The sequence below is a fragment of the Oncorhynchus mykiss genome, chromosome 18 (genome assembly GCF_057628025.1).
Source record: "Oncorhynchus mykiss isolate SJ-2025 chromosome 18, ASM5762802v1, whole genome shotgun sequence".
Classification (NCBI taxonomy): Eukaryota; Metazoa; Chordata; class Actinopteri; order Salmoniformes; family Salmonidae; genus Oncorhynchus; species Oncorhynchus mykiss.
In genome coordinates this window covers 43,216,274-43,242,797 of record NC_143039.1, presented here as the reverse complement: position 1 = coordinate 43,242,797, position 26,524 = coordinate 43,216,274, and the positions used below count along the sequence as shown (strand labels likewise).

Sequence of the window (26,524 nt, the reverse complement as noted above, 5' to 3'; positions counted from 1 at the left end):
ACTTCCCCTTTAGTCGATAGAAAATCAGCTTTCACCCGCCACAACGTCTGGTTGAAATTCAAATCGCTAGCTAGCTAAACAATTACAACAAAGGCCGATTAAACATCTGGCGACTTTCATGACAAACGATATCTGATAGAAGTGTAGACAGCACCAGCTACGCAAGGATTGTACCAATGTGAGGCGTGTGCTATTTTCATGAAACTAGTTTAGCCTGCTTGAGATCCGGGGCTGTCGTAAGTGATCGAGCTAATGCTAGCTTTGTAAAGATAATTAGCTAGCTACGTAGTATGCTACGTAGTTTGCTAGCTTACTTTAAAGTTAATTTACTTCGGTAGCTAGTTCACCCCGGTCGTAGAAGATGAATGTGATGTTACTTCGAACATCTGGTAAAGTTGGCTAACTAGCTACTAGTAACCAAAACAGTCACTGAATCAGGATACTAGCTAGCTAGATTTCAGTGTCGCGTCAATGCATCAACTTTAGTTTACTTATGGAGGAGACTGTCATATCATATTTTGTTTATTGTGCACCTTTCCATATACATAATTGCAACGTGACCTATCACAAAATGAAGAAACTGCAATTAGTAAACAATCTGTTTACAATGTGCATATTACAAGACACGTTAGGCTGGACACATTCCATTTTTAACAATACTTTTTCTGATAAAACTAGTTCATTGCATCCGCCATGGAGCCCAGTTTCATAATATTACAAATATGTCCCAGCTGTCTGCCGTAGTTTTGAAGTAATCACGAAAAAAACAGGCCTTATTTTGGGGCATTTTTCCCGCTCCTAATAGTTCTATTGAGCACCGTGGCACCAACTCGCCTTCCGACCGTTCTACTCACATTGTTCTAAGTCACGCCTCCTGCTTCGCTGTTGTTGGCAATGCCCACGTTGGTAGTTAAAATGTACACCACAACACATTACTCATGGAACTACTTCCGTGTTATGCAGACATACTCACACTTGGCACCATCGAGGTGCGGATGTTTACTTTCTACACAAGTTATTTTTCAGTTTCGTCCTAAGAACAGATTGTAGTGGTAAAATAAAAAGGGATACATAAATGGAATTATAAGCGTCACTCCATTCAGAAGAGACCCTGCGAATGTTCAATTCCATTCATATGCTAGTGTTCCAGCTTAGCTAACGTTCTTTTGCCATGTTTCATCCTTGGGGGAATTTTGACTCATTCTATTGTCCAGCCTAGACATGCTAGCTACACTTTCTCGTACCCATGTATGCCAGTTTTATGAAGGGGTGCGTGCACAAAGAACATTTTGTTTTGTATTGTAACCTTCTCAATATGACCTTTACAGTGGGAAGCCCTAAGTAGTTCACAAGACCTCCTAGGAAGTGAGCTGGAAGGAAAGAAAGGAGCCAGGTTGCAAGAAAACAGATGAAAGAAGGGGCAACAATGTCGAAAGAAGGGGCAACAATGTCGGAAGAAGGGGCAACAATGTCGGATGAAGGGGCAACAATGTCGGATGAAGGGGCAACAATGTCGGATGAAGGGGCAACGGCTTCGAAAGAAGGGGCAATGGATGCCACTGGTAGTGAAGAGGAGTCCGATGCCTTGTCTAATGGCAGCCCCATACCACCTAAGAGGGGAAGGGGTAGGCCCAAAGGATCAGGCTCCAAGAAACCTAAGATACTGAGGGTACTAGACAAGCAGCCACGGGGCAGGCCACGTAAAGTGGTTGACCCTAATGCTGTTTCAGCAGAGCGTGGCCGGCCCAAAAAAGTTCAGCAAAAAAAAAAATTGGGTAGGCCGAGGAAGTACCTGTCACCCGAGGAGGAAGAGGAGAGAAAGATACTGAAAAGCCAACCTAGAGTGTGGAAGCCGCTCGGAAGGCCGCGCATCCATCCCCGCGGGGATCCCCCCGCCACACCCACCTCTGCCGAGCCACGGAGAAGAGGCCGTCCACTCAAGGCATCAACAGATAGAGGTGCCAACTTACAGACGAACCCACCTCCAACTTCTAAAGTTTCAAAGCCCCCCGCTAAAGATGATTCCCCGCGAAAGAGTGGCCGCCCCTTAGGCTCCTTCAAAGCCAAGAGAGCAGCAGAGACGGATAGGTCCAACAGTTCACCCTCAGCCAAACAGGGTTGCACTGTTTCTCCAATAGTAAGGCTTTACCGCCGCTCCAACGGTAAAGCAAATGTGTTCGATGAAGCTGCCTTCCAAGCCCAGAGGCAAAAAGGCAAGAGAAAGTCTGTGAACGCTGATTATACAGCGTATGATTCAGAGGAGGAAAATGAAGATACACAGAGAAATGAGGATGAAGTCTTTTCTCTAGTAGAAGATGACAAAGAAGAGGAAATTAAACCACGCGATGGTCATGGCAAGGCTAGTAAACCTGGTAAGGTAGTGGCAGCTATTAAGAAAAAAGAAGTGGTTGTTCCTAAGAGGGGGGGCAGAAAGCCTGGCTCAATCAAAAAGGTTGTAAAGTAAAAGGAACCTGGGTGGAGCAGACTGAACGAGTATCAGTAGCATCTTGTAAGATGTTTTTTTAACATTTTATTATCTCTTACCCAGCTCTTTCTTGCTTTCTCAACTAACCTATGTGTCTGTTTGCTCTTGCTGTTATTTTTTATGGTTTGATGCCTTCGTGGAAACCTTGTGGAAAAGAAAAGTACTTTTTGTACTTCCTTGGTCATCTATAGCTTGAATGATGTGAAGACAATTTCATTGACAGTTGTTAATCTTGTATTATTCTGTTCAGACTTATCCCATTTAGATTTTTTCACTGGTACTGTCATTGATACAGTTTCTAATACCATACACATCCTATAGTTGATGATATTCTCATTGAGGTTTGTTAATCTTGTATTGGTCTGTGCAGATTTGTCCAAATAAGCTCAAATGGTTTAAATCAATTGAATTAGTTAAGTATTTTGTTTTTTGTTTTTTATCTCTCCGTAAGCTCTGTAGTTTTCGAATTGCTAATGTCTTCTAATTTTATTTGCCTGAATTGCCAAAGCTTTGAATGTAACAACTTCCCCGTCCCAGCTATCTTTGTTTCGATATAGATGTTGTTAGTATCACTATCATGGCACCCTTTTACCTATAAAGTGCACTACTTTTGACCAAAGCCCCATGGACCCTGGTCAAAAGTAATGCACTATAAGGGGAATATGGTGCCATTTGGGACTGTACCATAATCATAGTTGTTTTCTTTCACTTGGTTCATTGCATACTTCACCTTGTGGAGTCAAGACGGTACCTGTAAACTTCCAATCCATCATCCTTAAGATTTCTCTTAGAAGATGTATGGTTATTCACTATTGTGATGGTTTTGTTTGCCAGTATCATCCTTGTAATTCACTCAACATCACTCCTCACAGTTCTTTTTAAGACTTTTTATGTCAGCTCTTTTTACTTGTTTTTTATCACTTGGCTTTCATCTGAAGTGGATGGCTTGGTTTCACAGACTCTGGGTGATGTTGTGTGTAAATGTTCAGATTGTATGTTAAACATGTCTTCATCTAGTCTGGTATTTGTTTATTTAATTAAGTATGTGCTGGACCATGATATCAACAGTTCATATTGCATTACAACTTCGTAAATTCTGTAATATAAAAATAGTAATTGAGGTACACAACAGAATCTATCATTTGTATGAATTCATGTTCCTGTGACCAAAGCTTGTTAGTTTCATGTTTTCAACTTGGTCTCTCAACTTGGTCTGTTGCTTGGATTAATACAATGTTCTTCAAGATGCAGTTAGAACTATAGAGATACATACCGTAAGTTTTACCTATGTATTTATCTCTGTGATCAGAAACAGGTCTGTGAAACCTCCCCAACGTTCATTTGAGGGTAATGTGAATTTCTGTTTTTTTAGAGAGAGCAAATATTTAGAAAGTTTCATGTAATAAAGTGAAATGTCAAACTTTGTTTTTGATGTTTTTTTTAATCTCAATAAAACCTCAAATATGACTTGCTTTGTCTTTATTTTGTATTATTGTAAAGCTTAAAAGCAGAATGTGGTGAATAAATGGAAGATTTGATAGAAACATTTATTCCTGGCTGGTCAGGATCAAAAAGTCAGTGGTGGAATGTTCACACCGTTTATTGGACCGAGCTCAATCCATAAGTAATACTGACGTCTGCAGTCTGACTCTCAGCCGAGTTCCCCGACTCTACCTAGCGTTTATTGACAAGATTATTCCCGTCATTCTTAGTTTAGCTAAATGGTATAGTCGTTGTGCATTCTCAATGGACATTTGGGTCTTTTCGTAAATTCGTTCTGGCTATCTACAGTACTCTGATTTCAGAGCACTCTCCTCTGAGTGTAATGAATTTATGAGCGCTCAACCCCCATTGAATATGGCTGGTGTCAGTAAACTTCAGCAAAAGAGCGTAATTTACAGTCACAGTTACAGTCACCAACGCTCTGGAAAACTGCCTAACCAGCTCTGCTAGGGTGAGTAAAATGGTCAGTGGTCTCATTTGTGTCTGGAAGTAGCTAGCAAGCTAGCCAACGTTAGCTTGGGTGCTTGACTGCCAGAAGATCAGAAAGCCAAAGGCTGGAGTGTCCAGTGTGCGCTCCGAGAATGAAAGCTCTGAATTTACAAACAGACAATCTGACTACACTCTGAATTTACAAGCGCACTCTGGCACTCCAGATTGAATTTAAGAACACACCCAAAGTTGTAAAATGTTTAGCTAGTCATTTGTTATGCTAACTAGCTAGCAAGAGGTTGCATAGCAACAGCATCAACTTCCGGTAGACAAGTGAAGAGACAGTACGCTCAACTGAAAGCATACTGTTCGTGTACAGTATACTAAAATTAACTATGTAGTATATACTCATTAAGTGTGCAGTATACGTATGTTAGTATGGGTATTCGCACGCAGCTCTGGTTGCCTCTGCCAGGAGGCTGAAACTTGGCTGCAAGTGGCTCTTCCAGCAAGACACTAACCCCAAGAACACATAATCTACAAATAAATGATTAATTGACCACAAAACCAATACTTTGCAATGGCCATCTCAGTCTCTTGACTTGAACCCCATTGAAAACCTGTGGTTTGAATTGAAGAGGGCAGTCCATATTCACAGACAAAGGATATCAAGGATCTGGAAAGATTCTGAATGGAGGAATGGTCTAAGATCCCTCCCGATGTGTTCTCCAATCTCATAAAACATTTTAGAAAAAGGCTCAGTGTCATTATCCTCGCAAGGTGAGGTATTGAAAACAGGGATGACAATAATTTTGACCCCTATCTTTAAAAATATATATATTACTTGTTAAACAAAATGTATTTCTCTGAACAATAAAATAACAATTTTCCAATGTTTTTTAGCATACAATAGCTCAGTATTTTTAAATTTTATTTTATAGTCTTTTTTTGCTCATCTTTATCAAGTGTGCCAATAATTTTGGACCTAACGGTACGTATCAAAATAATTTGCTGAAAACAAAAATAAATTACATAAAAATAAATCTCTTGTGCCATAAATTGTGCTACTATATTGTACACAAATGAATTGAATAAATTAAAATTAGTCTCTAATTACTCTTATTTTCTCTAACTCACAAACTAATTCTAAAATCTTTAAAGAGAGCAAGGTATTTTGTTTCATTTCAAAAAAGCATAACATTTTATAAAAGCAGAATATTTCAGTCACCTTACATTATTCAGCCTTGCAGGGAGCTTGGTGGTTTTCCTGGCCCTCTGCTAGTGGTGGTGCATCCTGGGACAGTTGATATTGATTGTGCCATTTGCTGAGGAGACAGACTGAGACACATTAGTACCCAGCTCACCCCTGCTGAAAAACACATTAACTGGGAGCCCTGTCTCGTAACCATGGCAAAGCATGCAGGGAGCAGGTAGGGGTATTAGGGGGCAGCGGGTTCAACACACAGTCTCTCTGGGATTGTCTCTCAAGCTCTCTCCCTGTTTTTCTCCAAATCCCACACAGAGGCACGTACAGGGTCATGCACATGCGCACACACACACATACAATTTGTATATATTTTTCTTATTCAGGCTGCTTCCATCACTCATGTTACCACATACCTCTTATCTCCCTTAATCTCCATACATCAATGTTTTTCCTGTCTATGGAGACATGAGAACAAAATATAGAGGTAGCGAAAATAAAGGGGTAGCAAATCAAGTTGTGCGAAAATAACAAAAGTAGTGCTTGATATACTGTATATTTTCACTATGCCATATTATTTTATACAGAAGCTGTAAAAGTTCTCAGCTATACTGTAGTGATCCTCCCTAATGAGCCACCTTGCAATTCCCACCAAGTGGGTTAACCCTATTGGCGTGATGCGTGGGGGGCTTGCTTTTCACGCCAGTGACACCTGTTCGCGACCCACCCACTTAGGGCATTTAAAAGGGTTGAGGGTTCAAATGCTGCTCCTGAGTAGTCCATGGTGGTGGATAGGCATTCACTGAAGGCTGCAGGGGTTACCGTTCAATGGCAGAACCCAGATATGTTAAAGGTACAGAAGGTGGACTTTGTGGCCTTTATAGCTATGGTGATTAATGGCACTGCCAAGGTGGAGAGGAAGTCCTGGAAAATAGACATTGTTGTGGATGCGACGGAATGTTTCCTGGGACTGAAAGACTTCTTGGCAGAGGAGTTGCATGGAGTATTGTCACAAGCCTCTCAGGTGAGAATTAAACATGAATACATTATTTAACCTTTATTTAACTAGGATAGTCAGAAGAAGGGAGATATGGGGATTTGAAGGATAGAAGAAGTGGGTGTTTGGGGGTTTTGGTTTTGTCAATGTGGTTTTTATTGTTTTATTTTGGGTGGATTTGTTTTCCCTATCATGTTTTATTTTTACCTTGTTTTTTTCAACGTCGTCCAGTTGGTGGCGGTAATTCATCTTTTGGTGTTGTAGCATGTCCAGATCATCCAGAAGAAGCCCAAGCGTTTTCCCAGGCTTTCAAAGGAAATCAATCAGAGATATGATGCTATTATGCTTCTTTTTTTTATTTTATAATAATTGCTCAAGGAAATAACTCTCCACAATGGTCATCAGTGTCTTGTGAAAGAACAGGGGTCATAGACAACATCTTATTTATTTCAGGGAGCGGAAATTAAAAACGTTGTTCCACTTCCCCTTTAGTCGATAGAAAATCAGCTTTCACCCGCCACAACGTCTGGTTGAAATTCAAATCGCTAGCTAGCTAAACAATTACAACAAAGGCCGATTAAACATCTGGCGACTTTCATGACAAACGATATCTGATAGAAGTGTAGACAGCACCAGCTACGCAAGGATTGTACCAATGTGAGGCGTGTGCTATTTTCATTAAACTAGTTTAGCCTGCTTGAGATCCGGGGCTGTCGTAAGTGATCGAGCTAATGCTAGCTTTGTAAAGATAATTAGCTAGCTACGTAGTATGCTACGTAGTTTGCTAGCTTACTTTAAAGTTAATTTACTTCGGTAGCTAGTTCACCCCGGTCGTAGAAGATGAATGTGATGTTACTTCGAACATCTGGTAAAGTTGGCTAACTAGCTACTAGTAACCAAAACAGTCACTGAATCAGGATACTAGCTAGCTAGATTTCAGTGTCGCGTCAATGCATCAACTTTAGTTTACTTATGGAGGAGACTGTCATATCATATTTTGTTTATTGTGCACCTTTCCATATACATAATTGCAACGTGACCTATCACAAAATGAAGAAACTGCAATTAGTAAACAATCTGTTTACAATGTGCATATTACAAGACACGTTAGGCTGGACACATTCCATTTTTAACAATACTTTTTCTGATAAAACTAGTTCATTGCATCCGCCATGGAGCCCAGTTTCATAATATTACAAATATGTCCCAGCTGTCTGCCGTAGTTTTGAAGTAATCACGAAAAAAACAGGCCTTATTTTGGGGCATTTTTCCCGCTCCTAATAGTTCTATTGAGCACCGTGGCACCAACTCGCCTTCCGACCGTTCTACTCACATTGTTCTAAGTCACGCCTCCTGCTTCGCTGTTGTTGGCAATGCCCACGTTGGTAGTTAAAATGTACACCACAACACATTACTCATGGAACTACTTCCGTGTTATGCAGACATACTCACACTTGGCACCATCGAGGTGCGGATGTTTACTTTCTACACAAGTTATTTTTCAGTTTCGTCCTAAGAACAGATTGTAGTGGTAAAATAAAAAGGGATACATAAATGGAATTATAAGCGTCACTCCATTCAGAAGAGACCCTGCGAATGTTCAATTCCATTCATATGCTAGTGTTCCAGCTTAGCTAACGTTCTTTTGCCATGTTTCATCCTTGGGGGAATTTTGACTCATTCTATTGTCCAGCCTAGACATGCTAGCTACACTTTCTCGTACCCATGTATGCCAGTTTTATGAAGGGGTGCGTGCACAAAGAACATTTTGTTTTGTATTGTAACCTTCTCAATATGACCTTTACAGTGGGAAGCCCTAAGTAGTTCACAAGACCTCCTAGGAAGTGAGCTGGAAGGAAAGAAAGGAGCCAGGTTGCAAGAAAACAGATGAAAGAAGGGGCAACAATGTCGAAAGAAGGGGCAACAATGTCGAAAGAAGGGGCAACAATGTCGGAAGAAGGGGCAACAATGTCGGATGAAGGGGCAACAATGTCGGATGAAGGGGCAACAATGTCGGATGAAGGGGCAACGGCTTCGAAAGAAGGGGCAATGGATGCCACTGGTAGTGAAGAGGAGTCCGATGCCTTGTCTAATGGCAGCCCCATACCACCTAAGAGGGGAAGGGGTAGGCCCAAAGGATCAGGCTCCAAGAAACCTAAGATACTGAGGGTACTAGACAAGCAGCCACGGGGCAGGCCACGTAAAGTGGTTGACCCTAATGCTGTTTCAGCAGAGCGTGGCCGGCCCAAAAAAGTTCAGCAAAAAAAAAATTTGGGTAGGCCGAGGAAGTACCTGTCACCCGAGGAGGAAGAGGAGAGAAAGATACTGAAAAGCCAACCTAGAGTGTGGAAGCCGCTCGGAAGGCCGCGCATCCATCCCCGCGGGGATCCCCCCGCCACACCCACCTCTGCCGAGCCACGGAGAAGAGGCCGTCCACTCAAGGCATCAACAGATAGAGGTGCCAACTTACAGACGAACCCACCTCCAACTTCTAAAGTTTCAAAGCCCCCCGCTAAAGATGATTCCCCGCGAAAGAGTGGCCGCCCCTTAGGCTCCTTCAAAGCCAAGAGAGCAGCAGAGACGGATAGGTCCAACAGTTCACCCTCAGCCAAACAGGGTTGCACTGTTTCTCCAATAGTAAGGCTTTACCGCCGCTCCAACGGTAAAGCAAATGTGTTCGATGAAGCTGCCTTCCAAGCCCAGAGGCAAAAAGGCAAGAGAAAGTCTGTGAACGCTGATTATACAGCGTATGATTCAGAGGAGGAAAATGAAGATACACAGAGAAATGAGGATGAAGTCTTTTCTCTAGTAGAAGATGACAAAGAAGAGGAAATTAAACCACGCGATGGTCATGGCAAGGCTAGTAAACCTGGTAAGGTAGTGGCAGCTATTAAGAAAAAAGAAGTGGTTGTTCCTAAGAGGGGGGGCAGAAAGCCTGGCTCAATCAAAAAGGTTGTAAAGTAAAAGGAACCTGGGCGGAGCAGACTGAACGAGTATCAGTAGCATCTTGTAAGATGTTTTTTTAACATTTTATTATCTCTTACCCAGCTCTTTCTTGCTTTCTCAACTAACCTATGTGTCTGTTTGCTCTTGCTGTTATTTTTTATGGTTTGATGCCTTCGTGGAAACCTTGTGGAAAAGAAAAGTACTTTTTGTACTTCCTTGGTCATCTATAGCTTGAATGATGTGAAGACAATTTCATTGACAGTTGTTAATCTTGTATTATTCTGTTCAGACTTATCCCATTTAGATTTTTTCACTGGTACTGTCATTGATACAGTTTCTAATTCCATACACATCCTATAGTTGATGATATTCTCATTGAGGTTTGTTAATCTTGTATTGGTCTGTGCAGATTTGTCCAAATAAGCTCAAATGGTTTAAATCAATTGAATTAGTTAAGTATTTTGTTTTTTGTTTTTTATCTCTCCGTAAGCTCTGTAGTTTTCGAATTGCTAATGTCTTCTAATTTTATTTGCCTGAATTGCCAAAGCTTTGAATGTAACAACTTCCCCGTCCCAGCTATCTTTGTTTCGATATAGATGTTGTTAGTATCACTATCATGGCACCCTTTTACCTATAAAGTGCACTACTTTTGACCAAAGCCCCATGGACCCTGGTCAAAAGTAATGCACTATAAGGGGAATATGGTGCCATTTGGGACTGTACCATAATCATAGTTGTTTTCTTTCACTTGGTTCATTGCATACTTCACCTTGTGGAGTCAAGACGGTACCTGTAAACTTCCAATCCATCATCCTTAAGATTTCTCTTAGAAGATGTATGGTTATTCACTATTGTGATGGTTTTGTTTGCCAGTATCATCCTTGTAATTCACTCAACATCACTCCTCACAGTTCTTTTTAAGACTTTTTATGTCAGCTCTTTTTACTTGTTTTTTATCACTTGGCTTTCATCTGAAGTGGATGGCTTGGTTTCACAGACTCTGGGTGATGTTGTGTGTAAATGTTCAGATTGTATGTTAAACATGTCTTCATCTAGTCTGGTATTTGTTTATTTAATTAAGTATGTGCTGGACCATGATATCAACAGTTCATATTGCATTACAACTTCGTAAATTCTGTAATATAAAAATAGTAATTGAGGTACACAACAGAATCTATAATTTGTATGAATTCATGTTCCTGTGACCAAAGCTTGTTAGTTTCATGTTTTCAACTTGGTCTCTCAACTTGGTCTGTTGCTTGGATTAATACAATGTTCTTCAAGATGCAGTTAGAACTATAGAGATACATACCGTAAGTTTTACCTATGTATTTATCTCTGTGATCAGAAACAGGTCTGTGAAACCTCCCCAACGTTCATTTGAGGGTAATGTGAATTTCTGTTTTTTTAGAGAGCAAATATTTAGAAAGTTTCATGTAATAAAGTGAAATGTCAAACTTTGTTTTTGATGTTTTTTTAATCTCAATAAAACCTCAAATATGACTTGCTTTGTCTTTATTTTGTATTATTGTAAAGCTTAAAAGCAGAATGTGGTGAATAAATGGAAGATTTGATAGAAACATTTATTCCTGGCTGGTCAGGATCAAAAAGTCAGTGGTGGAATGTTCACACCGTTTATTGGACCGAGCTCAATCCATAAGTAATACTGACGTCTGCAGAGTCTGACTCTCAGCCGAGTTCCCCGACTCTACCCAGCGTTTATTGACAAGATTATTCCCGTCATTCTTAGTTTAGCTAAATGGTATAGTCGTTGTGCATTCTCAATGGACATTTGGGTCTTTTCGTAAATTCGCTCTGGCTATCTACAGTACTCTGATTTCAGAGCACTCTCCTCTGAGTGTAATGAATTTATGAGCGCTCAACCCCCATTGAATATGGCTGGTGTCAGTAAACTTCAGCAAAAGAGCGTAATTTACAGTCACAGTTACAGTCACCAACGCTCTGGAAAACTGCCTAACCAGCTCTGCTAGGGTGAGTAAAATGGTCAGTGGTCTCATTTGTGTCTGGAAGTAGCTAGCAAGCTAGCCAACGTTAGCTTGGGTGCTTGACTGCCAGAAGATCAGAAAGCCAAAGGCTGGAGTGTCCAGTGTGCGCTCCGAGAATGAAAGCTCTGAATTTACAAACAGACAATCTGACTACACTCTGAATTTACAAGCGCACTCTGGCACTCCAGATTGAATTTAAGAACACACCCAAAGTTGTAAAATGTTTAGCTAGTCATTTGTTATGCTAACTAGCTAGCAAGAGGTTGCATAGCAACAGCATCAACTTCCGGTAGACAAGTGAAGAGACAGTACGCTCAACTGAAAGCATACTGTTCGTGTACAGTATACTAAAATTAACTATGTAGTATATACTCATTAAGTGTGCAGTATACGTATGTTAGTATGGGTATTCGCACGCAGCTCTGGTTGCCTCTGCCAGGAGGCTGAAACTTGGCTGCAAGTGGCTCTTCCAGCAAGACACTAACCCCAAGAACACATAATCTACAAATAAATGATTAATTGACCACAAAACCAATACTTTGCAATGGCCATCTCAGTCTCTTGACTTGAACCCCATTGAAAACCTGTGGTTTGAATTGAAGAGGGCAGTCCATATTCACAGACAAAGGATATCAAGGATCTGGAAAGATTCTGAATGGAGGAATGGTCTAAGATCCCTCCCGATGTGTTCTCCAATCTCATAAAACATTTTAGAAAAAGGCTCAGTGTCATTATCCTCGCAAGGTGAGGTATTGAAAACAGGGATGACAATAATTTTGACCCCTATCTTTAAAAATATATATATTACTTGTTAAACAAAATGTATTTCTCTGAACAATAAAATAACAATTTTCCAATGTTTTTTAGCATACAATAGCTCAGTATTTTTAAATTTTATTTTATAGTCTTTTTTTGCTCATCTTTATCAAGTGTGCCAATAATTTTGGACCTAACGGTACGTATCAAAATAATTTGCTGAAAACAAAAATAAATTACATAAAAATAAATCTCTTGTGCCATAAATTGTGCTACTATATTGTACACAAATGAATTGAATAAATTAAAATTAGTCTCTAATTACTCTTATTTTCTCTAACTCACAAACTAATTCTAAAATCTTTAAAGAGAGCAAGGTATTTTGTTTCATTTCAAAAAAGCATAACATTTTATAAAAGCAGAATATTTCAGTCACCTTACATTATTCAGCCTTGCAGGGAGCTTGGTGGTTTTCCTGGCCCTCTGCTAGTGGTGGTGCATCCTGGGACAGTTGATATTGATTGTGCCATTTGCTGAGGAGACAGACTGAGACACATTAGTACCCAGCTCACCCCTGCTGAAAAACACATTAACTGGGAGCCCTGTCTCGTAACCATGGCAAAGCATGCAGGGAGCAGGTAGGGGTATTAGGGGGCAGCGGGTTCAACACACAGTCTCTCTGGGATTGTCTCTCAAGCTCTCTCCCTGTTTTTCTCCAAATCCCACACAGAGGCACGTACAGGGTCATGCACATGCGCACACACACACATACAATTTGTATATATTTTTCTTATTCAGGCTGCTTCCATCACTCATGTTACCACATACCTCTTATCTCCCTTAATCTCCATACATCAATGTTTTTCCTGTCTATGGAGACATGAGAACAAAATATAGAGGTAGCGAAAATAAAGGGGTAGCAAATCAAGTTGTGCGAAAATAACAAAAGTAGTGCTTGATATACTGTATATTTTCACTATGCCATATTATTTTATACAGAAGCTGTAAAAGTTCTCAGCTATACTGTAGTGATCCTCCCTAATGAGCCACCTTGCAATTCCCACCAAGTGGGTTAACCCTATTGGCGTGATGCGTGGGGGGCTTGCTTTTCACGCCAGTGACACCTGTTCGCGACCCACCCACTTAGGGCATTTAAAAGGGTTGAGGGTTCAAATGCTGCTCCTGAGTAGTCCATGGTGGTGGATAGGCATTCACTGAAGGCTGCAGGGGTTACCGTTCAATGGCAGAACCCAGATATGTTAAAGGTACAGAAGGTGGACTTTGTGGCCTTTATAGCTATGGTGATTAATGGCACTGCCAAGGTGGAGAGGAAGTCCTGGAAAATAGACATTGTTGTGGATGCGACGGAATGTTTCCTGGGACTGAAAGACTTCTTGGCAGAGGAGTTGCATGGAGTATTGTCACAAGCCTCTCAGGTGAGAATTAAACATGAATACATTATTTAACCTTTATTTAACTAGGATAGTCAGAAGAAGGGAGATATGGGGATTTGAAGGATAGAAGAAGTGGGTGTTTGGGGGTTTTGGTTTTGTCAATGTGGTTTTTATTGTTTTATTTTGGGTGGATTTGTTTTCCCTATCATGTTTTATTTTTACCTTGTTTTTTTCAACGTCGTCCAGTTGGTGGCGGTAATTCATCTTTTGGTGTTGTAGCATGTCCAGATCATCCAGAAGAAGCCCAAGCGTTTTCCCAGGCTTTCAAAGGAAATCAATCAGAGATATGATGCTATTATGCTTCTTTTTTTTATTTTATAATAATTGCTCAAGGAAATAACTCTCCGCAATGGTCATCAGTGTCTTGTGAAAGAACAGGGGTCATAGACAACATCTTATTTATTTCAGGGAGCGGAAATTAAAAACGTTGTTCCACTTCCCCTTTAGTCGATAGAAAATCAGCTTTCACCCGCCACAACGTCTGGTTGAAATTCAAATCGCTAGCTAGCTAAACAATTACAACAAAGGCCGATTAAACATCTGGCGACTTTCATGACAAACGATATCTGATAGAAGTGTAGACAGCACCAGCTACGCAAGGATTGTACCAATGTGAGGCGTGTGCTATTTTCATTAAACTAGTTTAGCCTGCTTGAGATCCGGGGCTGTCGTAAGTGATCGAGCTAATGCTAGCTTTGTAAAGATAATTAGCTAGCTACGTAGTATGCTACGTAGTTTGCTAGCTTACTTTAAAGTTAATTTACTTCGGTAGCTAGTTCACCCCGGTCGTAGAAGATGAATGTGATGTTACTTCGAACATCTGGTAAAGTTGGCTAACTAGCTACTAGTAACCAAAACAGTCACTGAATCAGGATACTAGCTAGCTAGATTTCAGTGTCGCGTCAATGCATCAACTTTAGTTTACTTATGGAGGAGACTGTCATATCATATTTTGTTTATTGTGCACCTTTCCATATACATAATTGCAACGTGACCTATCACAAAATGAAGAAACTGCAATTAGTAAACAATCTGTTTACAATGTGCATATTACAAGACACGTTAGGCTGGACACATTCCATTTTTAACAATACTTTTTCTGATAAAACTAGTTCATTGCATCCGCCATGGAGCCCAGTTTCATAATATTACAAATATGTCCCAGCTGTCTGCCGTAGTTTTGAAGTAATCACGAAAAAAACAGGCCTTATTTTGGGGCATTTTTCCCGCTCCTAATAGTTCTATTGAGCACCGTGGCACCAACTCGCCTTCCGACCGTTCTACTCACATTGTTCTAAGTCACGCCTCCTGCTTCGCTGTTGTTGGCAATGCCCACGTTGGTAGTTAAAATGTACACCACAACACATTACTCATGGAACTACTTCCGTGTTATGCAGACATACTCACACTTGGCACCATCGAGGTGCGGATGTTTACTTTCTACACAAGTTATTTTTCAGTTTCGTCCTAAGAACAGATTGTAGTGGTAAAATAAAAAGGGATACATAAATGGAATTATAAGCGTCACTCCATTCAGAAGAGACCCTGCGAATGTTCAATTCCATTCATATGCTAGTGTTCCAGCTTAGCTAACGTTCTTTTGCCATGTTTCATCCTTGGGGGAATTTTGACTCATTCTATTGTCCAGCCTAGACATGCTAGCTACACTTTCTCGTACCCATGTATGCCAGTTTTATGAAGGGGTGCGTGCACAAAGAACATTTTGTTTTGTATTGTAACCTTCTCAATATGACCTTTACAGTGGGAAGCCCTAAGTAGTTCACAAGACCTCCTAGGAAGTGAGCTGGAAGGAAAGAAAGGAGCCAGGTTGCAAGAAAACAGATGAAAGAAGGGGCAACAATGTCGAAAGAAGGGGCAACAATGTCGGAAGAAGGGGCAACAATGTCGGATGAAGGGGCAACAATGTCGGATGAAGGGGCAACAATGTCGGATGAAGGGGCAACGGCTTCGAAAGAAGGGGCAATGGATGCCACTGGTAGTGAAGAGGAGTCCGATGCCTTGTCTAATGGCAGCCCCATACCACCTAAGAGGGGAAGGGGTAGGCCCAAAGGATCAGGCTCCAAGAAACCTAAGATACTGAGGGTACTAGACAAGCAGCCACGGGGCAGGCCACGTAAAGTGGTTGACCCTAATGCTGTTTCAGCAGAGCGTGGCCGGCCCAAAAAAGTTCAGCAAAAAAAAAAATTGGGTAGGCCGAGGAAGTACCTGTCACCCGAGGAGGAAGAGGAGAGAAAGATACTGAAAAGCCAACCTAGAGTGTGGAAGCCGCTCGGAAGGCCGCGCATCCACCCCCGCAGGGATCCCCCCGCCACACCCACCTCTGCCGAGCCACGGAGAAGAGGCCGTCCACTCAAGGCATCAACAGATAGAGGTGCCAACTTACAGACGAACCCACCTCCAACTTCTAAAGTTTCAAAGCCCCCCGCTAAAGATGATTCCCCGCGAAAGAGTGGCCGCCCCTTAGGCTCCTTCAAAGCCAAGAGAGCAGCAGAGACGGATAGGTCCAACAGTTCACCCTCAGCCAAACAGGGTTGCACTGTTTCTCCAATAGTAAGGCTTTACCGCCGCTCCAACGGTAAAGCAAATGTGTTCGATGAAGCTGCCTTCCAAGCCCAGAGGCAAAAAGGCAAGAGAAAGTCTGTGAACGCTGATTATACAGCGTATGATTCAGAGGAGGAAAATGAAGATACACAGAGAAATGAGGATGAAGTCTTTTCTCTAGTAGAAGATGACAAAGAAGAGGAAATTAAACCACGCGATGGTCATGGCAAGGCTAGTAAACCTGGTAAGGTAGTGGCAGCTATTAAGAAAAAAGAAGTGGTTGTTCCTAAGAGGGGGGGCAGAAAGCCTGGCTCAATCAAAAAGGTTGTAAAGTAAAAGGAACCTGGGCGGAGCAGACTGAACGAGTATCAGTAGCATCTTGTAAGATGTTTTTTTAACATTTTATTATCTCTTACCCAGCTCTTTCTTGCTTTCTCAACTAACCTATGTGTCTGTTTGCTCTTGCTGTTATTTTTTATGGTTTGATGCCTTCGTGGAAACCTTGTGGAAAAGAAAAGTACTTTTTGTACTTCCTTGGTCATCTATAGCTTGAATGATGTGAAGACAATTTCATTGACAGTTGTTAATCTTGTATTATTCTGTTCAGACTTATCCCATTTAGATTTTTTCACTGGTACTGTCATTGATACAGTTTCTAATTCCATACACATCCTATAGTTGATGATATTCTCATTGAGGTTTGTTAATCTTGTATTGGTCTGTGCAGATTTGTCCAAATAAGCTCAAATGGTTTAAATCAATTGAATTAGTTAAGTATTTTGTTTTTTGTTTTTTATCTCTCCGTAAGCTCTGTAGTTTTCGAATTGCTAATGTCTTCTAATTTTATTTGCCTGAATTGCCAAAGCTTTGAATGTAACAACTTCCCCGTCCCAGCTATCTTTGTTTCGATATAGATGTTGTTAGTATCACTATCATGGCACCCTTTTACCTATAAAGTGCACTACTTTTGACCAAAGCCCCATGGACCCTGGTCAAAAGTAATGCACTATAAGGGGAATATGGTGCCATTTGGGACTGTACCATAATCATAGTTGTTTTCTTTCACTTGGTTCATTGCATACTTCACCTTGTGGAGTCAAGACGGTACCTGTAAACTTCCAATCCATCATCCTTAAGATTTCTCTTAGAAGATGTATGGTTATTCACTATTGTGATGGTTTTGTTTGCCAGTATCATCCTTGTAATTCACTCAACATCACTCCTCACAGTTCTTTTTAAGACTTTTTATGTCAGCTCTTTTTACTTGTTTTTTATCACTTGGCTTTCATCTGAAGTGGATGGCTTGGTTTCACAGACTCTGGGTGATGTTGTGTGTAAATGTTCAGATTGTATGTTAAACATGTCTTCATCTAGTCTGGTATTTGTTTATTTAATTAAGTATGTGCTGGACCATGATATCAACAGTTCATATTGCATTACAACTTCGTAAATTCTGTAATATAAAAATAGTAATTGAGGTACACAACAGAATCTATCATTTGTATGAATTCATGTTCCTGTGACCAAAGCTTGTTAGTTTCATGTTTTCAACTTGGTCTCTCAACTTGGTCTGTTGCTTGGATTAATACAATGTTCTTCAAGATGCAGTTAGAACTATAGAGATACATACCGTAAGTTTTACCTATGTATTTATCTCTGTGATCAGAAACAGGTCTGTGAAACCTCCCCAACGTTCATTTGAGGGTAATGTGAATTTCTGTTTTTTTAGAGAGAGCAAATATTTAGAAAGTTTCATGTAATAAAGTGAAATGTCAAACTTTGTTTTTGATGTTTTTTTAATCTCAATAAAACCTCAAATATGACTTGCTTTGTCTTTATTTTGTATTATTGTAAAGCTTAAAAGCAGAATGTGGTGAATAAATGGAAGATTTGATAGAAACATTTATTCCTGGCTGGTCAGGATCAAAAAGTCAGTGGTGGAATGTTCACACCGTTTATTGGACCGAGCTCAATCCATAAGTAATACTGACGTCTGCAGAGTCTGACTCTCAGCCGAGTTCCCCGACTCTACCCAGCGTTTATTGACAAGATTATTCCCGTCATTCTTAGTTTAGCTAAATGGTATAGTCGTTGTGCATTCTCAATGGACATTTGGGTCTTTTCGTAAATTCGCTCTGGCTATCTACAGTACTCTGATTTCAGAGCACTCTCCTCTGAGTGTAATGAATTTATGAGCGCTCAACCCCCATTGAATATGGCTGGTGTCAGTAAACTTCAGCAAAAGAGCGTAATTTACAGTCACAGTTACAGTCACCAACGCTCTGGAAAACTGCCTAACCAGCTCTGCTAGGGTGAGTAAAATGGTCAGTGGTCTCATTTGTGTCTGGAAGTAGCTAGCAAGCTAGCCAACGTTAGCTTGGGTGCTTGACTGCCAGAAGATCAGAAAGCCAAAGGCTGGAGTGTCCAGTGTGCGCTCCGAGAATGAAAGCTCTGAATTTACAAACAGACAATCTGACTACACTCTGAATTTACAAGCGCACTCTGGCACTCCAGATTGAATTTAAGAACACACCCAAAGTTGTAAAATGTTTAGCTAGTCATTTGTTATGCTAACTAGCTAGCAAGAGGTTGCATAGCAACAGCATCAACTTCCGGTAGACAAGTGAAGAGACAGTACGCTCAACTGAAAGCATACTGTTCGTGTACAGTATACTAAAATTAACTATGTAGTATATACTCATTAAGTGTGCAGTATACGTATGTTAGTATGGGTATTCGCACGCAGCTCTGGTTGCCTCTGCCAGGAGGCTGAAACTTGGCTGCAAGTGGCTCTTCCAGCAAGACACTAACCCCAAGAACACATAATCTACAAATAAATGATTAATTGACCACAAAACCAATACTTTGCAATGGCCATCTCAGTCTCTTGACTTGAACCCCATTGAAAACCTGTGGTTTGAATTGAAGAGGGCAGTCCATATTCACAGACAAAGGATATCAAGGATCTGGAAAGATTCTGAATGGAGGAATGGTCTAAGATCCCTCCCGATGTGTTCTCCAATCTCATAAAACATTTTAGAAAAAGGCTCAGTGTCATTATCCTCGCAAGGTGAGGTATTGAAAACAGGGATGACAATAATTTTGACCCCTATCTTTAAAAATATATATATTACTTGTTAAACAAAATGTATTTCTCTGAACAATAAAATAACAATTTTCCAATGTTTTTTAGCATACAATAGCTCAGTATTTTTAAATTTTATTTTATAGTCTTTTTTTGCTCATCTTTATCAAGTGTGCCAATAATTTTGGACCTAACGGTACGTATCAAAATAATTTGCTGAAAACAAAAATAAATTACATAAAAATAAATCTCTTGTGCCATAAATTGTGCTACTATATTGTACACAAATGAATTGAATAAATTAAAATTAGTCTCTAATTACTCTTATTTTCTCTAACTCACAAACTAATTCTAAAATCTTTAAAGAGAGCAAGGTATTTTGTTTCATTTCAAAAAAGCATAACATTTTATAAAAGCAGAATATTTCAGTCACCTTACATTATTCAGCCTTGCAGGGAGCTTGGTGGTTTTCCTGGCCCTCTGCTAGTGGTGGTGCATCCTGGGACAGTTGATATTGATTGTGCCATTTGCTGAGGAGACAGACTGAGACACATTAGTACCCAGCTCACCCCTGCTGAAAAACACATTAACTGGGAGCCCTGTCTCGTAACCATGGCAAAGCATGCAGGGAGCAGGTAGGGGTATTAGGGGGCAGCGGGTTCAACACACAGTCTCTCTGGGATTGTCTCTCAAGCTCTCTCCCTGTTTTTCTCCAAATCCCACACAGAGGCACGTACAGGGTCATGCACATGCGCACACACACACATACAATTTGTATATATTTTTCTTATTCAGGCTGCTTCCATCACTCATGTTACCACATACCTCTTATCTCCCTTAATCTCCATACATCAATCTTTTTCCTGTCTATGGAGACATGAGAACAAAATATAGAGGTAGCGAAAATAAAGGGGTAGCAAATCAAGTTGTGCGAAAATAACAAAAGTAGTGCTTGATATACTGTATATTTTCACTATGCCATATTATTTTATACAGAAGCTGTAAAAGTTCTCAGCTATACTGTAGTGATCCTCCCTAATGAGCCACCTTGCAATTCCCACCAAGTGGGTTAACCCTATTGGCGTGATGCGTGGGGGGCTTGCTTTTCACGCCAGTGACACCTGTTCGCGACCCACCCACTTAGGGCATTTAAAAGGGTTGAGGGTTCAAATGCTGCTCCTGAGTAGTCCATGGTGGTGGATAGGCATTCACTGAAGGCTGCAGGGGTTACCGTTCAATGGCAGAACCCAGATATGTTAAAGGTACAGAAGGTGGACTTTGTGGCCTTTATAGCTATGGTGATTAATGGCACTGCCAAGGTGGAGAGGAAGTCCTGGAAAATAGACATTGTTGTGGATGCGACGGAATGTTTCCTGGGACTGAAAGACTTCTTGGCAGAGGAGTTGCATGGAGTATTGTCACAAGCCTCTCAGGTGAGAATTAAACATGAATACATTATTTAACCTTTATTTAACTAGGATAGTCAGAAGAAGGGAGATATGGGGATTTGAAGGATAGAAGAAGTGGGTGTTTGGGGGTTTTGGTTTTGTCAATGTGGTTTTTATTGTTTTATTTTGGGTGGATTTGTTTTCCCTATCATGTTTTATTTTTACCTTGTTTTTTTCAACGTCGTCCAGTTGGTGGCGGTAATTCATCTTTTGGTGTTGTAGCATGTCCAGATCATCCAGAAGAAGCCCAAGCGTTTTCCCAGGCTTTCAAAGGAAATCAATCAGAGATATGATGCTATTATGCTTCTTTTTTTTATTTTATAATAATTGCTCAAGGAAATAACTCTCCACAAGGGTCATCAGTGTCTTGTGAAAGAACAGGGGTCATAGACAACATCTTATTTATTTCAGGGAGCGGAAATTAAAAACGTTGTTCCACTTCCCCTTTAGTCGATAGAAAATCAGCTTTCACCCGCCACAACGTCTGGTTGAAATTCAAATCGCTAGCTAGCTAAACAATTACAACAAAGGCCGATTAAACATCTGGCGACTTTCATGACAAACGATATCTGATAGAAGTGTAGACAGCACCAGCTACGCAAGGATTGTACCAATGTGAGGCGTGTGCTATTTTCATTAAACTAGTTTAGCCTGCTTGAGATCCGGGGCTGTCGTAAGTGATCGAGCTAATGCTAGCTTTGTAAAGATAATTAGCTAGCTACGTAGTATGCTACGTAGTTTGCTAGCTTACTTTAAAGTTAATTTACTTCGGTAGCTAGTTCACCCCGGTCGTAGAAGATGAATGTGATGTTACTTCGAACATCTGGTAAAGTTGGCTAACTAGCTACTAGTAACCAAAACAGTCACTGAATCAGGATACTAGCTAGCTAGATTTCAGTGTCGCGTCAATGCATCAACTTTAGTTTACTTATGGAGGAGACTGTCATATCATATTTTGTTTATTGTGCACCTTTCCATATACATAATTGCAACGTGACCTATCACAAAATGAAGAAACTGCAATTAGTAAACAATCTGTTTACAATGTGCATATTACAAGACACGTTAGGCTGGACACATTCCATTTTTAACAATACTTTTTCTGATAAAACTAGTTCATTGCATCCGCCATGGAGCCCAGTTTCATAATATTACAAATATGTCCCAGCTGTCTGCCGTAGTTTTGAAGTAATCACGAAAAAAACAGGCCTTATTTTGGGGCATTTTTCCCGCTCCTAATAGTTCTATTGAGCACCGTGGCACCAACTCGCCTTCCGACCGTTCTACTCACATTGTTCTAAGTCACGCCTCCTGCTTCGCTGTTGTTGGCAATGCCCACGTTGGTAGTTAAAATGTACACCACAACACATTACTCATGGAACTACTTCCGTGTTATGCAGACATACTCACACTTGGCACCATCGAGGTGCGGATGTTTACTTTCTACACAAGTTATTTTTCAGTTTCGTCCTAAGAACAGATTGTAGTGGTAAAATAAAAAGGGATACATAAATGGAATTATAAGCGTCACTCCATTCAGAAGAGACCCTGCGAATGTTCAATTCCATTCATATGCTAGTGTTCCAGCTTAGCTAACGTTCTTTTGCCATGTTTCATCCTTGGGGGAATTTTGACTCATTCTATTGTCCAGCCTAGACATGCTAGCTACACTTTCTCGTACCCATGTATGCCAGTTTTATGAAGGGGTGCGTGCACAAAGAACATTTTGTTTTGTATTTTAACCTTCTCAATATGACCTTTACAGTGGGAAGCCCTAAGTAGTTCACAAGACCTCCTAGGAAGTGAGCTGGAAGGAAAGAAAGGAGCCAGGTTGCAAGAAAACAGATGAAAGAAGGGGCAACAATGTCGGATGAAGGGGCAACAATGTCGGATGAAGGGGCAACAATGTCGGATGAAGGGGCAACAATGTCGGATGAAGGGGCAACAATGTCGGATGAAGGGGCAACGGCTTCGAAAGAAGGGGCAATGGATGCCACTGGTAGTGAAGAGGAGTCCGATGCCTTGTCTAATGGCAGCCCCATACCACCTAAGAGGGGAAGGGGTAGGCCCAAAGGATCAGGCTCCAAGAAACCTAAGATACTGAGGGTACTAGACAAGCAGCCACGGGGCAGGCCACGTAAAGTGGTTGACCCTAATGCTGTTTCAGCAGAGCGTGGCCGGCCCAAAAAAGTTCAGCAAAAAAAAAAATTGGGTAGGCCGAGGAAGTACCTGTCACCCGAGGAGGAAGAGGAGAGAAAGATACTGAAAAGCCAACCTAGAGTGTGGAAGCCGCTCGGAAGGCCGCGCATCCATCCCCGCGGGGATCCCCCCGCCACACCCACCTCTGCCGAGCCACGGAGAAGAGGCCGTCCACTCAAGGCATCAACAGATAGAGGTGCCAACTTACAGACGAACCCACCTCCAACTTCTAAAGTTTCAAAGCCCCCCGCTAAAGATGATTCCCCGCGAAAGAGTGGCCGCCCCTTAGGCTCCTTCAAAGCCAAGAGAGCAGCAGAGACGGATAGGTCCAACAGTTCACCCTCAGCCAAACAGGGTTGCACTGTTTCTCCAATAGTAAGGCTTTACCGCCGCTCCAACGGTAAAGCAAATGTGTTCGATGAAGCTGCCTTCCAAGCCCAGAGGCAAAAAGGCAAGAGAAAGTCTGTGAACGCTGATTATACAGCGTATGATTCAGAGGAGGAAAATGAAGATACACAGAGAAATGAGGATGAAGTCTTTTCTCTAGTAGAAGATGACAAAGAAGAGGAAATTAAACCACGCGATGGTCATGGCAAGGCTAGTAAACCTGGTAAGGTAGTGGCAGCTATTAAGAAAAAAGAAGTGGTTGTTCCTAAGAGGGGGGGCAGAAAGCCTGGCTCAATCAAAAAGGTTGTAAAGTAAAAGGAACCTGGGCGGAGCAGACTGAACGAGTATCAGTAGCATCTTGTAAGATGTTTTTTTAACATTTTATTATCTCTTACCCAGCTCTTTCTTGCTTTCTCAACTAACCTATGTGTCTGTTTGCTCTTGCTGTTATTTTTTATGGTTTGATGCCTTCGTGGAAACCTTGTGGAAAAGAAAAGTACTTTTTGTACTTCCTTGGTCATCTATAGCTTGAATGATGTGAAGACAATTTCATTGACAGTTGTTAATCTTGTATTATTCTGTTCAGACTTATCCCATTTAGATTTTTTCACTGGTACTGTCATTGATACAGTTTCTAATACCATACACATCCTATAGTTGATGATATTCTCATTGAGGTTTGTTAATCTTGTATTGGTCTGTGCAGATTTGTCCAAATAAGCTCAAATGGTTTAAATCAATTGAATTAGTTAAGTATTTTGTTTTTTGTTTTTTATCTCTCCGTAAGCTCTGTAGTTTTCGAATTGCTAATGTCTTCTAATTTTATTTGCCTGAATTGCCAAAGCTTTGAATGTAACAACTTCCCCGTCCCAGCTATCTTTGTTTCGATATAGATGTTGTTAGTATCACTATCATGGCACCCTTTTACCTATAAAGTGCACTACTTTTGACCAAAGCCCCATGGACCCTGGTCAAAAGTAATGCACTATAAGGGGAATATGGTGCCATTTGGGACTGTACCATAATCATAGTTGTTTTCTTTCACTTGGTTCATTGCATACTTCACCTTGTGGAGTCAAGACGGTACCTGTAAACTTCCAATCCATCATCCTTAAGATTTCTCTTAGAAGATGTATGGTTATTCACTATTGTGATGGTTTTGTTTGCCAGTATCATCCTTGTAATTCACTCAACATCACTCCTCACAGTTCTTTTTAAGACTTTTTATGTCAGCTCTTTTTACTTGTTTTTTATCACTTGGCTTTCATCTGAAGTGGATGGCTTGGTTTCACAGACTCTGGGTGATGTTGTGTGTAAATGTTCAGATTGTATGTTAAACATGTCTTCATCTAGTCTGGTATTTGTTTATTTAATTAAGTATGTGCTGGACCATGATATCAACAGTTCATATTGCATTACAACTTCGTAAATTCTGTAATATAAAAATAGTAATTGAGGTACACAACAGAATCTATCATTTGTATGAATTCATGTTCCTGTGACCAAAGCTTGTTAGTTTCATGTTTTCAACTTGGTCTCTCAACTTGGTCTGTTGCTTGGATTAATACAATGTTCTTCAAGATGCAGTTAGAACTATAGAGATACATACCGTAAGTTTTACCTATGTATTTATCTCTGTGATCAGAAACAGGTCTGTGAAACCTCCCCAACGTTCATTTGAGGGTAATGTGAATTTCTGTTTTTTTAGAGAGAGCAAATATTTAGAAAGTTTCATGTAATAAAGTGAAATGTCAAACTTTGTTTTTGATGTTTTTTTAATCTCAATAAAACCTCAAATATGACTTGCTTTGTCTTTATTTTGTATTATTGTAAAGCTTAAAAGCAGAATGTGGTGAATAAATGGAAGATTTGATAGAAACATTTATTCCTGGCTGGTCAGGATCAAAAAGTCAGTGGTGGAATGTTCACACCGTTTATTGGACCGAGCTCAATCCATAAGTAATACTGACGTCTGCAGAGTCTGACTCTCAGCCGAGTTCCCCGACTCTACCCAGCGTTTATTGACAAGATTATTCCCGTCATTCTTAGTTTAGCTAAATGGTATAGTCGTTGTGCATTCTCAATGGACATTTGGGTCTTTTCGTAAATTCGCTCTGGCTATCTACAGTACTCTGATTTCAGAGCACTCTCCTCTGAGTGTAATGAATTTATGAGCGCTCAACCCCCATTGAATATGGCTGGTGTCAGTAAACTTCAGCAAAAGAGCGTAATTTACAGTCACAGTTACAGTCACCAACGCTCTGGAAAACTGCCTAACCAGCTCTGCTAGGGTGAGTAAAATGGTCAGTGGTCTCATTTGTGTCTGGAAGTAGCTAGCAAGCTAGCCAACGTTAGCTTGGGTGCTTGACTGCCAGAAGATCAGAAAGCCAAAGGCTGGAGTGTCCAGTGTGCGCTCCGAGAATGAAAGCTCTGAATTTACAAACAGACAATCTGACTACACTCTGAATTTACAAGCGCACTCTGGCACTCCAGATTGAATTTAAGAACACACCCAAAGTTGTAAAATGTTTAGCTAGTCATTTGTTATGCTAACTAGCTAGCAAGAGGTTGCATAGCAACAGCATCAACTTCCGGTAGACAAGTGAAGAGACAGTACGCTCAACTGAAAGCATACTGTTCGTGTACAGTATACTAAAATTAACTATGTAGTATATACTCATTAAGTGTGCAGTATACGTATGTTAGTATGGGTATTCGCACGCAGCTCTGGTTGCCTCTGCCAGGAGGCTGAAACTTGGCTGCAAGTGGCTCTTCCAGCAAGACACTAACCCCAAGAACACATAATCTACAAATAAATGATTAATTGACCACAAAACCAATACTTTGCAATGGCCATCTCAGTCTCTTGACTTGAACCCCATTGAAAACCTGTGGTTTGAATTGAAGAGGGCAGTCCATATTCACAGACAAAGGATATCAAGGATCTGGAAAGATTCTGAATGGAGGAATGGTCTAAGATCCCTCCCGATGTGTTCTCCAATCTCATAAAACATTTTAGAAAAAGGCTCAGTGTCATTATCCTCGCAAGGTGAGGTATTGAAA

At 40.7% G+C, this 26,524-nt stretch overlaps 2 protein-coding genes across 7 annotated transcripts; both read left to right on the top strand.

Moving 5' to 3' along the window:
* Nucleotides 1-37: 37 nt before the first annotated feature.
* Nucleotides 38-18,165, top strand: LOC118941140 (uncharacterized). The gene is made up of 7 exons (XM_090206654.1): nt 38-178; nt 1,329-2,460; nt 6,417-6,645; nt 7,306-7,333; nt 8,468-9,579; nt 13,517-13,762; nt 15,584-18,165. Exons 2-7 carry the CDS (start codon nt 1,409-1,411, stop codon nt 16,676-16,678), a joined length of 3,762 nt encoding a protein of 1,253 aa, XP_090062780.1. The 5' UTR covers nt 38-178; nt 1,329-1,408; the 3' UTR covers nt 16,679-18,165.
* Nucleotides 18,166-18,275: 110 nt separating this feature from the next.
* On the top strand, nt 18,276-25,263 carry LOC118941143 (uncharacterized). 6 transcript variants are annotated; one of them, XM_090208483.1, is made up of 2 exons: nt 18,276-18,654; nt 22,641-25,263. In XM_090208483.1, exon 2 carries the CDS (start codon nt 22,721-22,723, stop codon nt 23,774-23,776), a length of 1,056 nt encoding a protein of 351 aa, XP_090064609.1. In that variant the 5' UTR covers nt 18,276-18,654; nt 22,641-22,720; the 3' UTR covers nt 23,777-25,263. The 6 variants fall into 6 exon arrangements, with proteins under 6 accessions (XP_090064609.1, XP_036808500.2, XP_036808501.2 ...); XM_036952605.2 differs by lacking the exon at nt 18,276-18,654 and adding an exon at nt 20,733-20,860; XM_036952606.2 differs by lacking the exon at nt 18,276-18,654 and adding an exon at nt 21,105-21,490.
* The last annotated feature ends 1,261 nt before the right edge of the window (nt 25,264-26,524 follow it).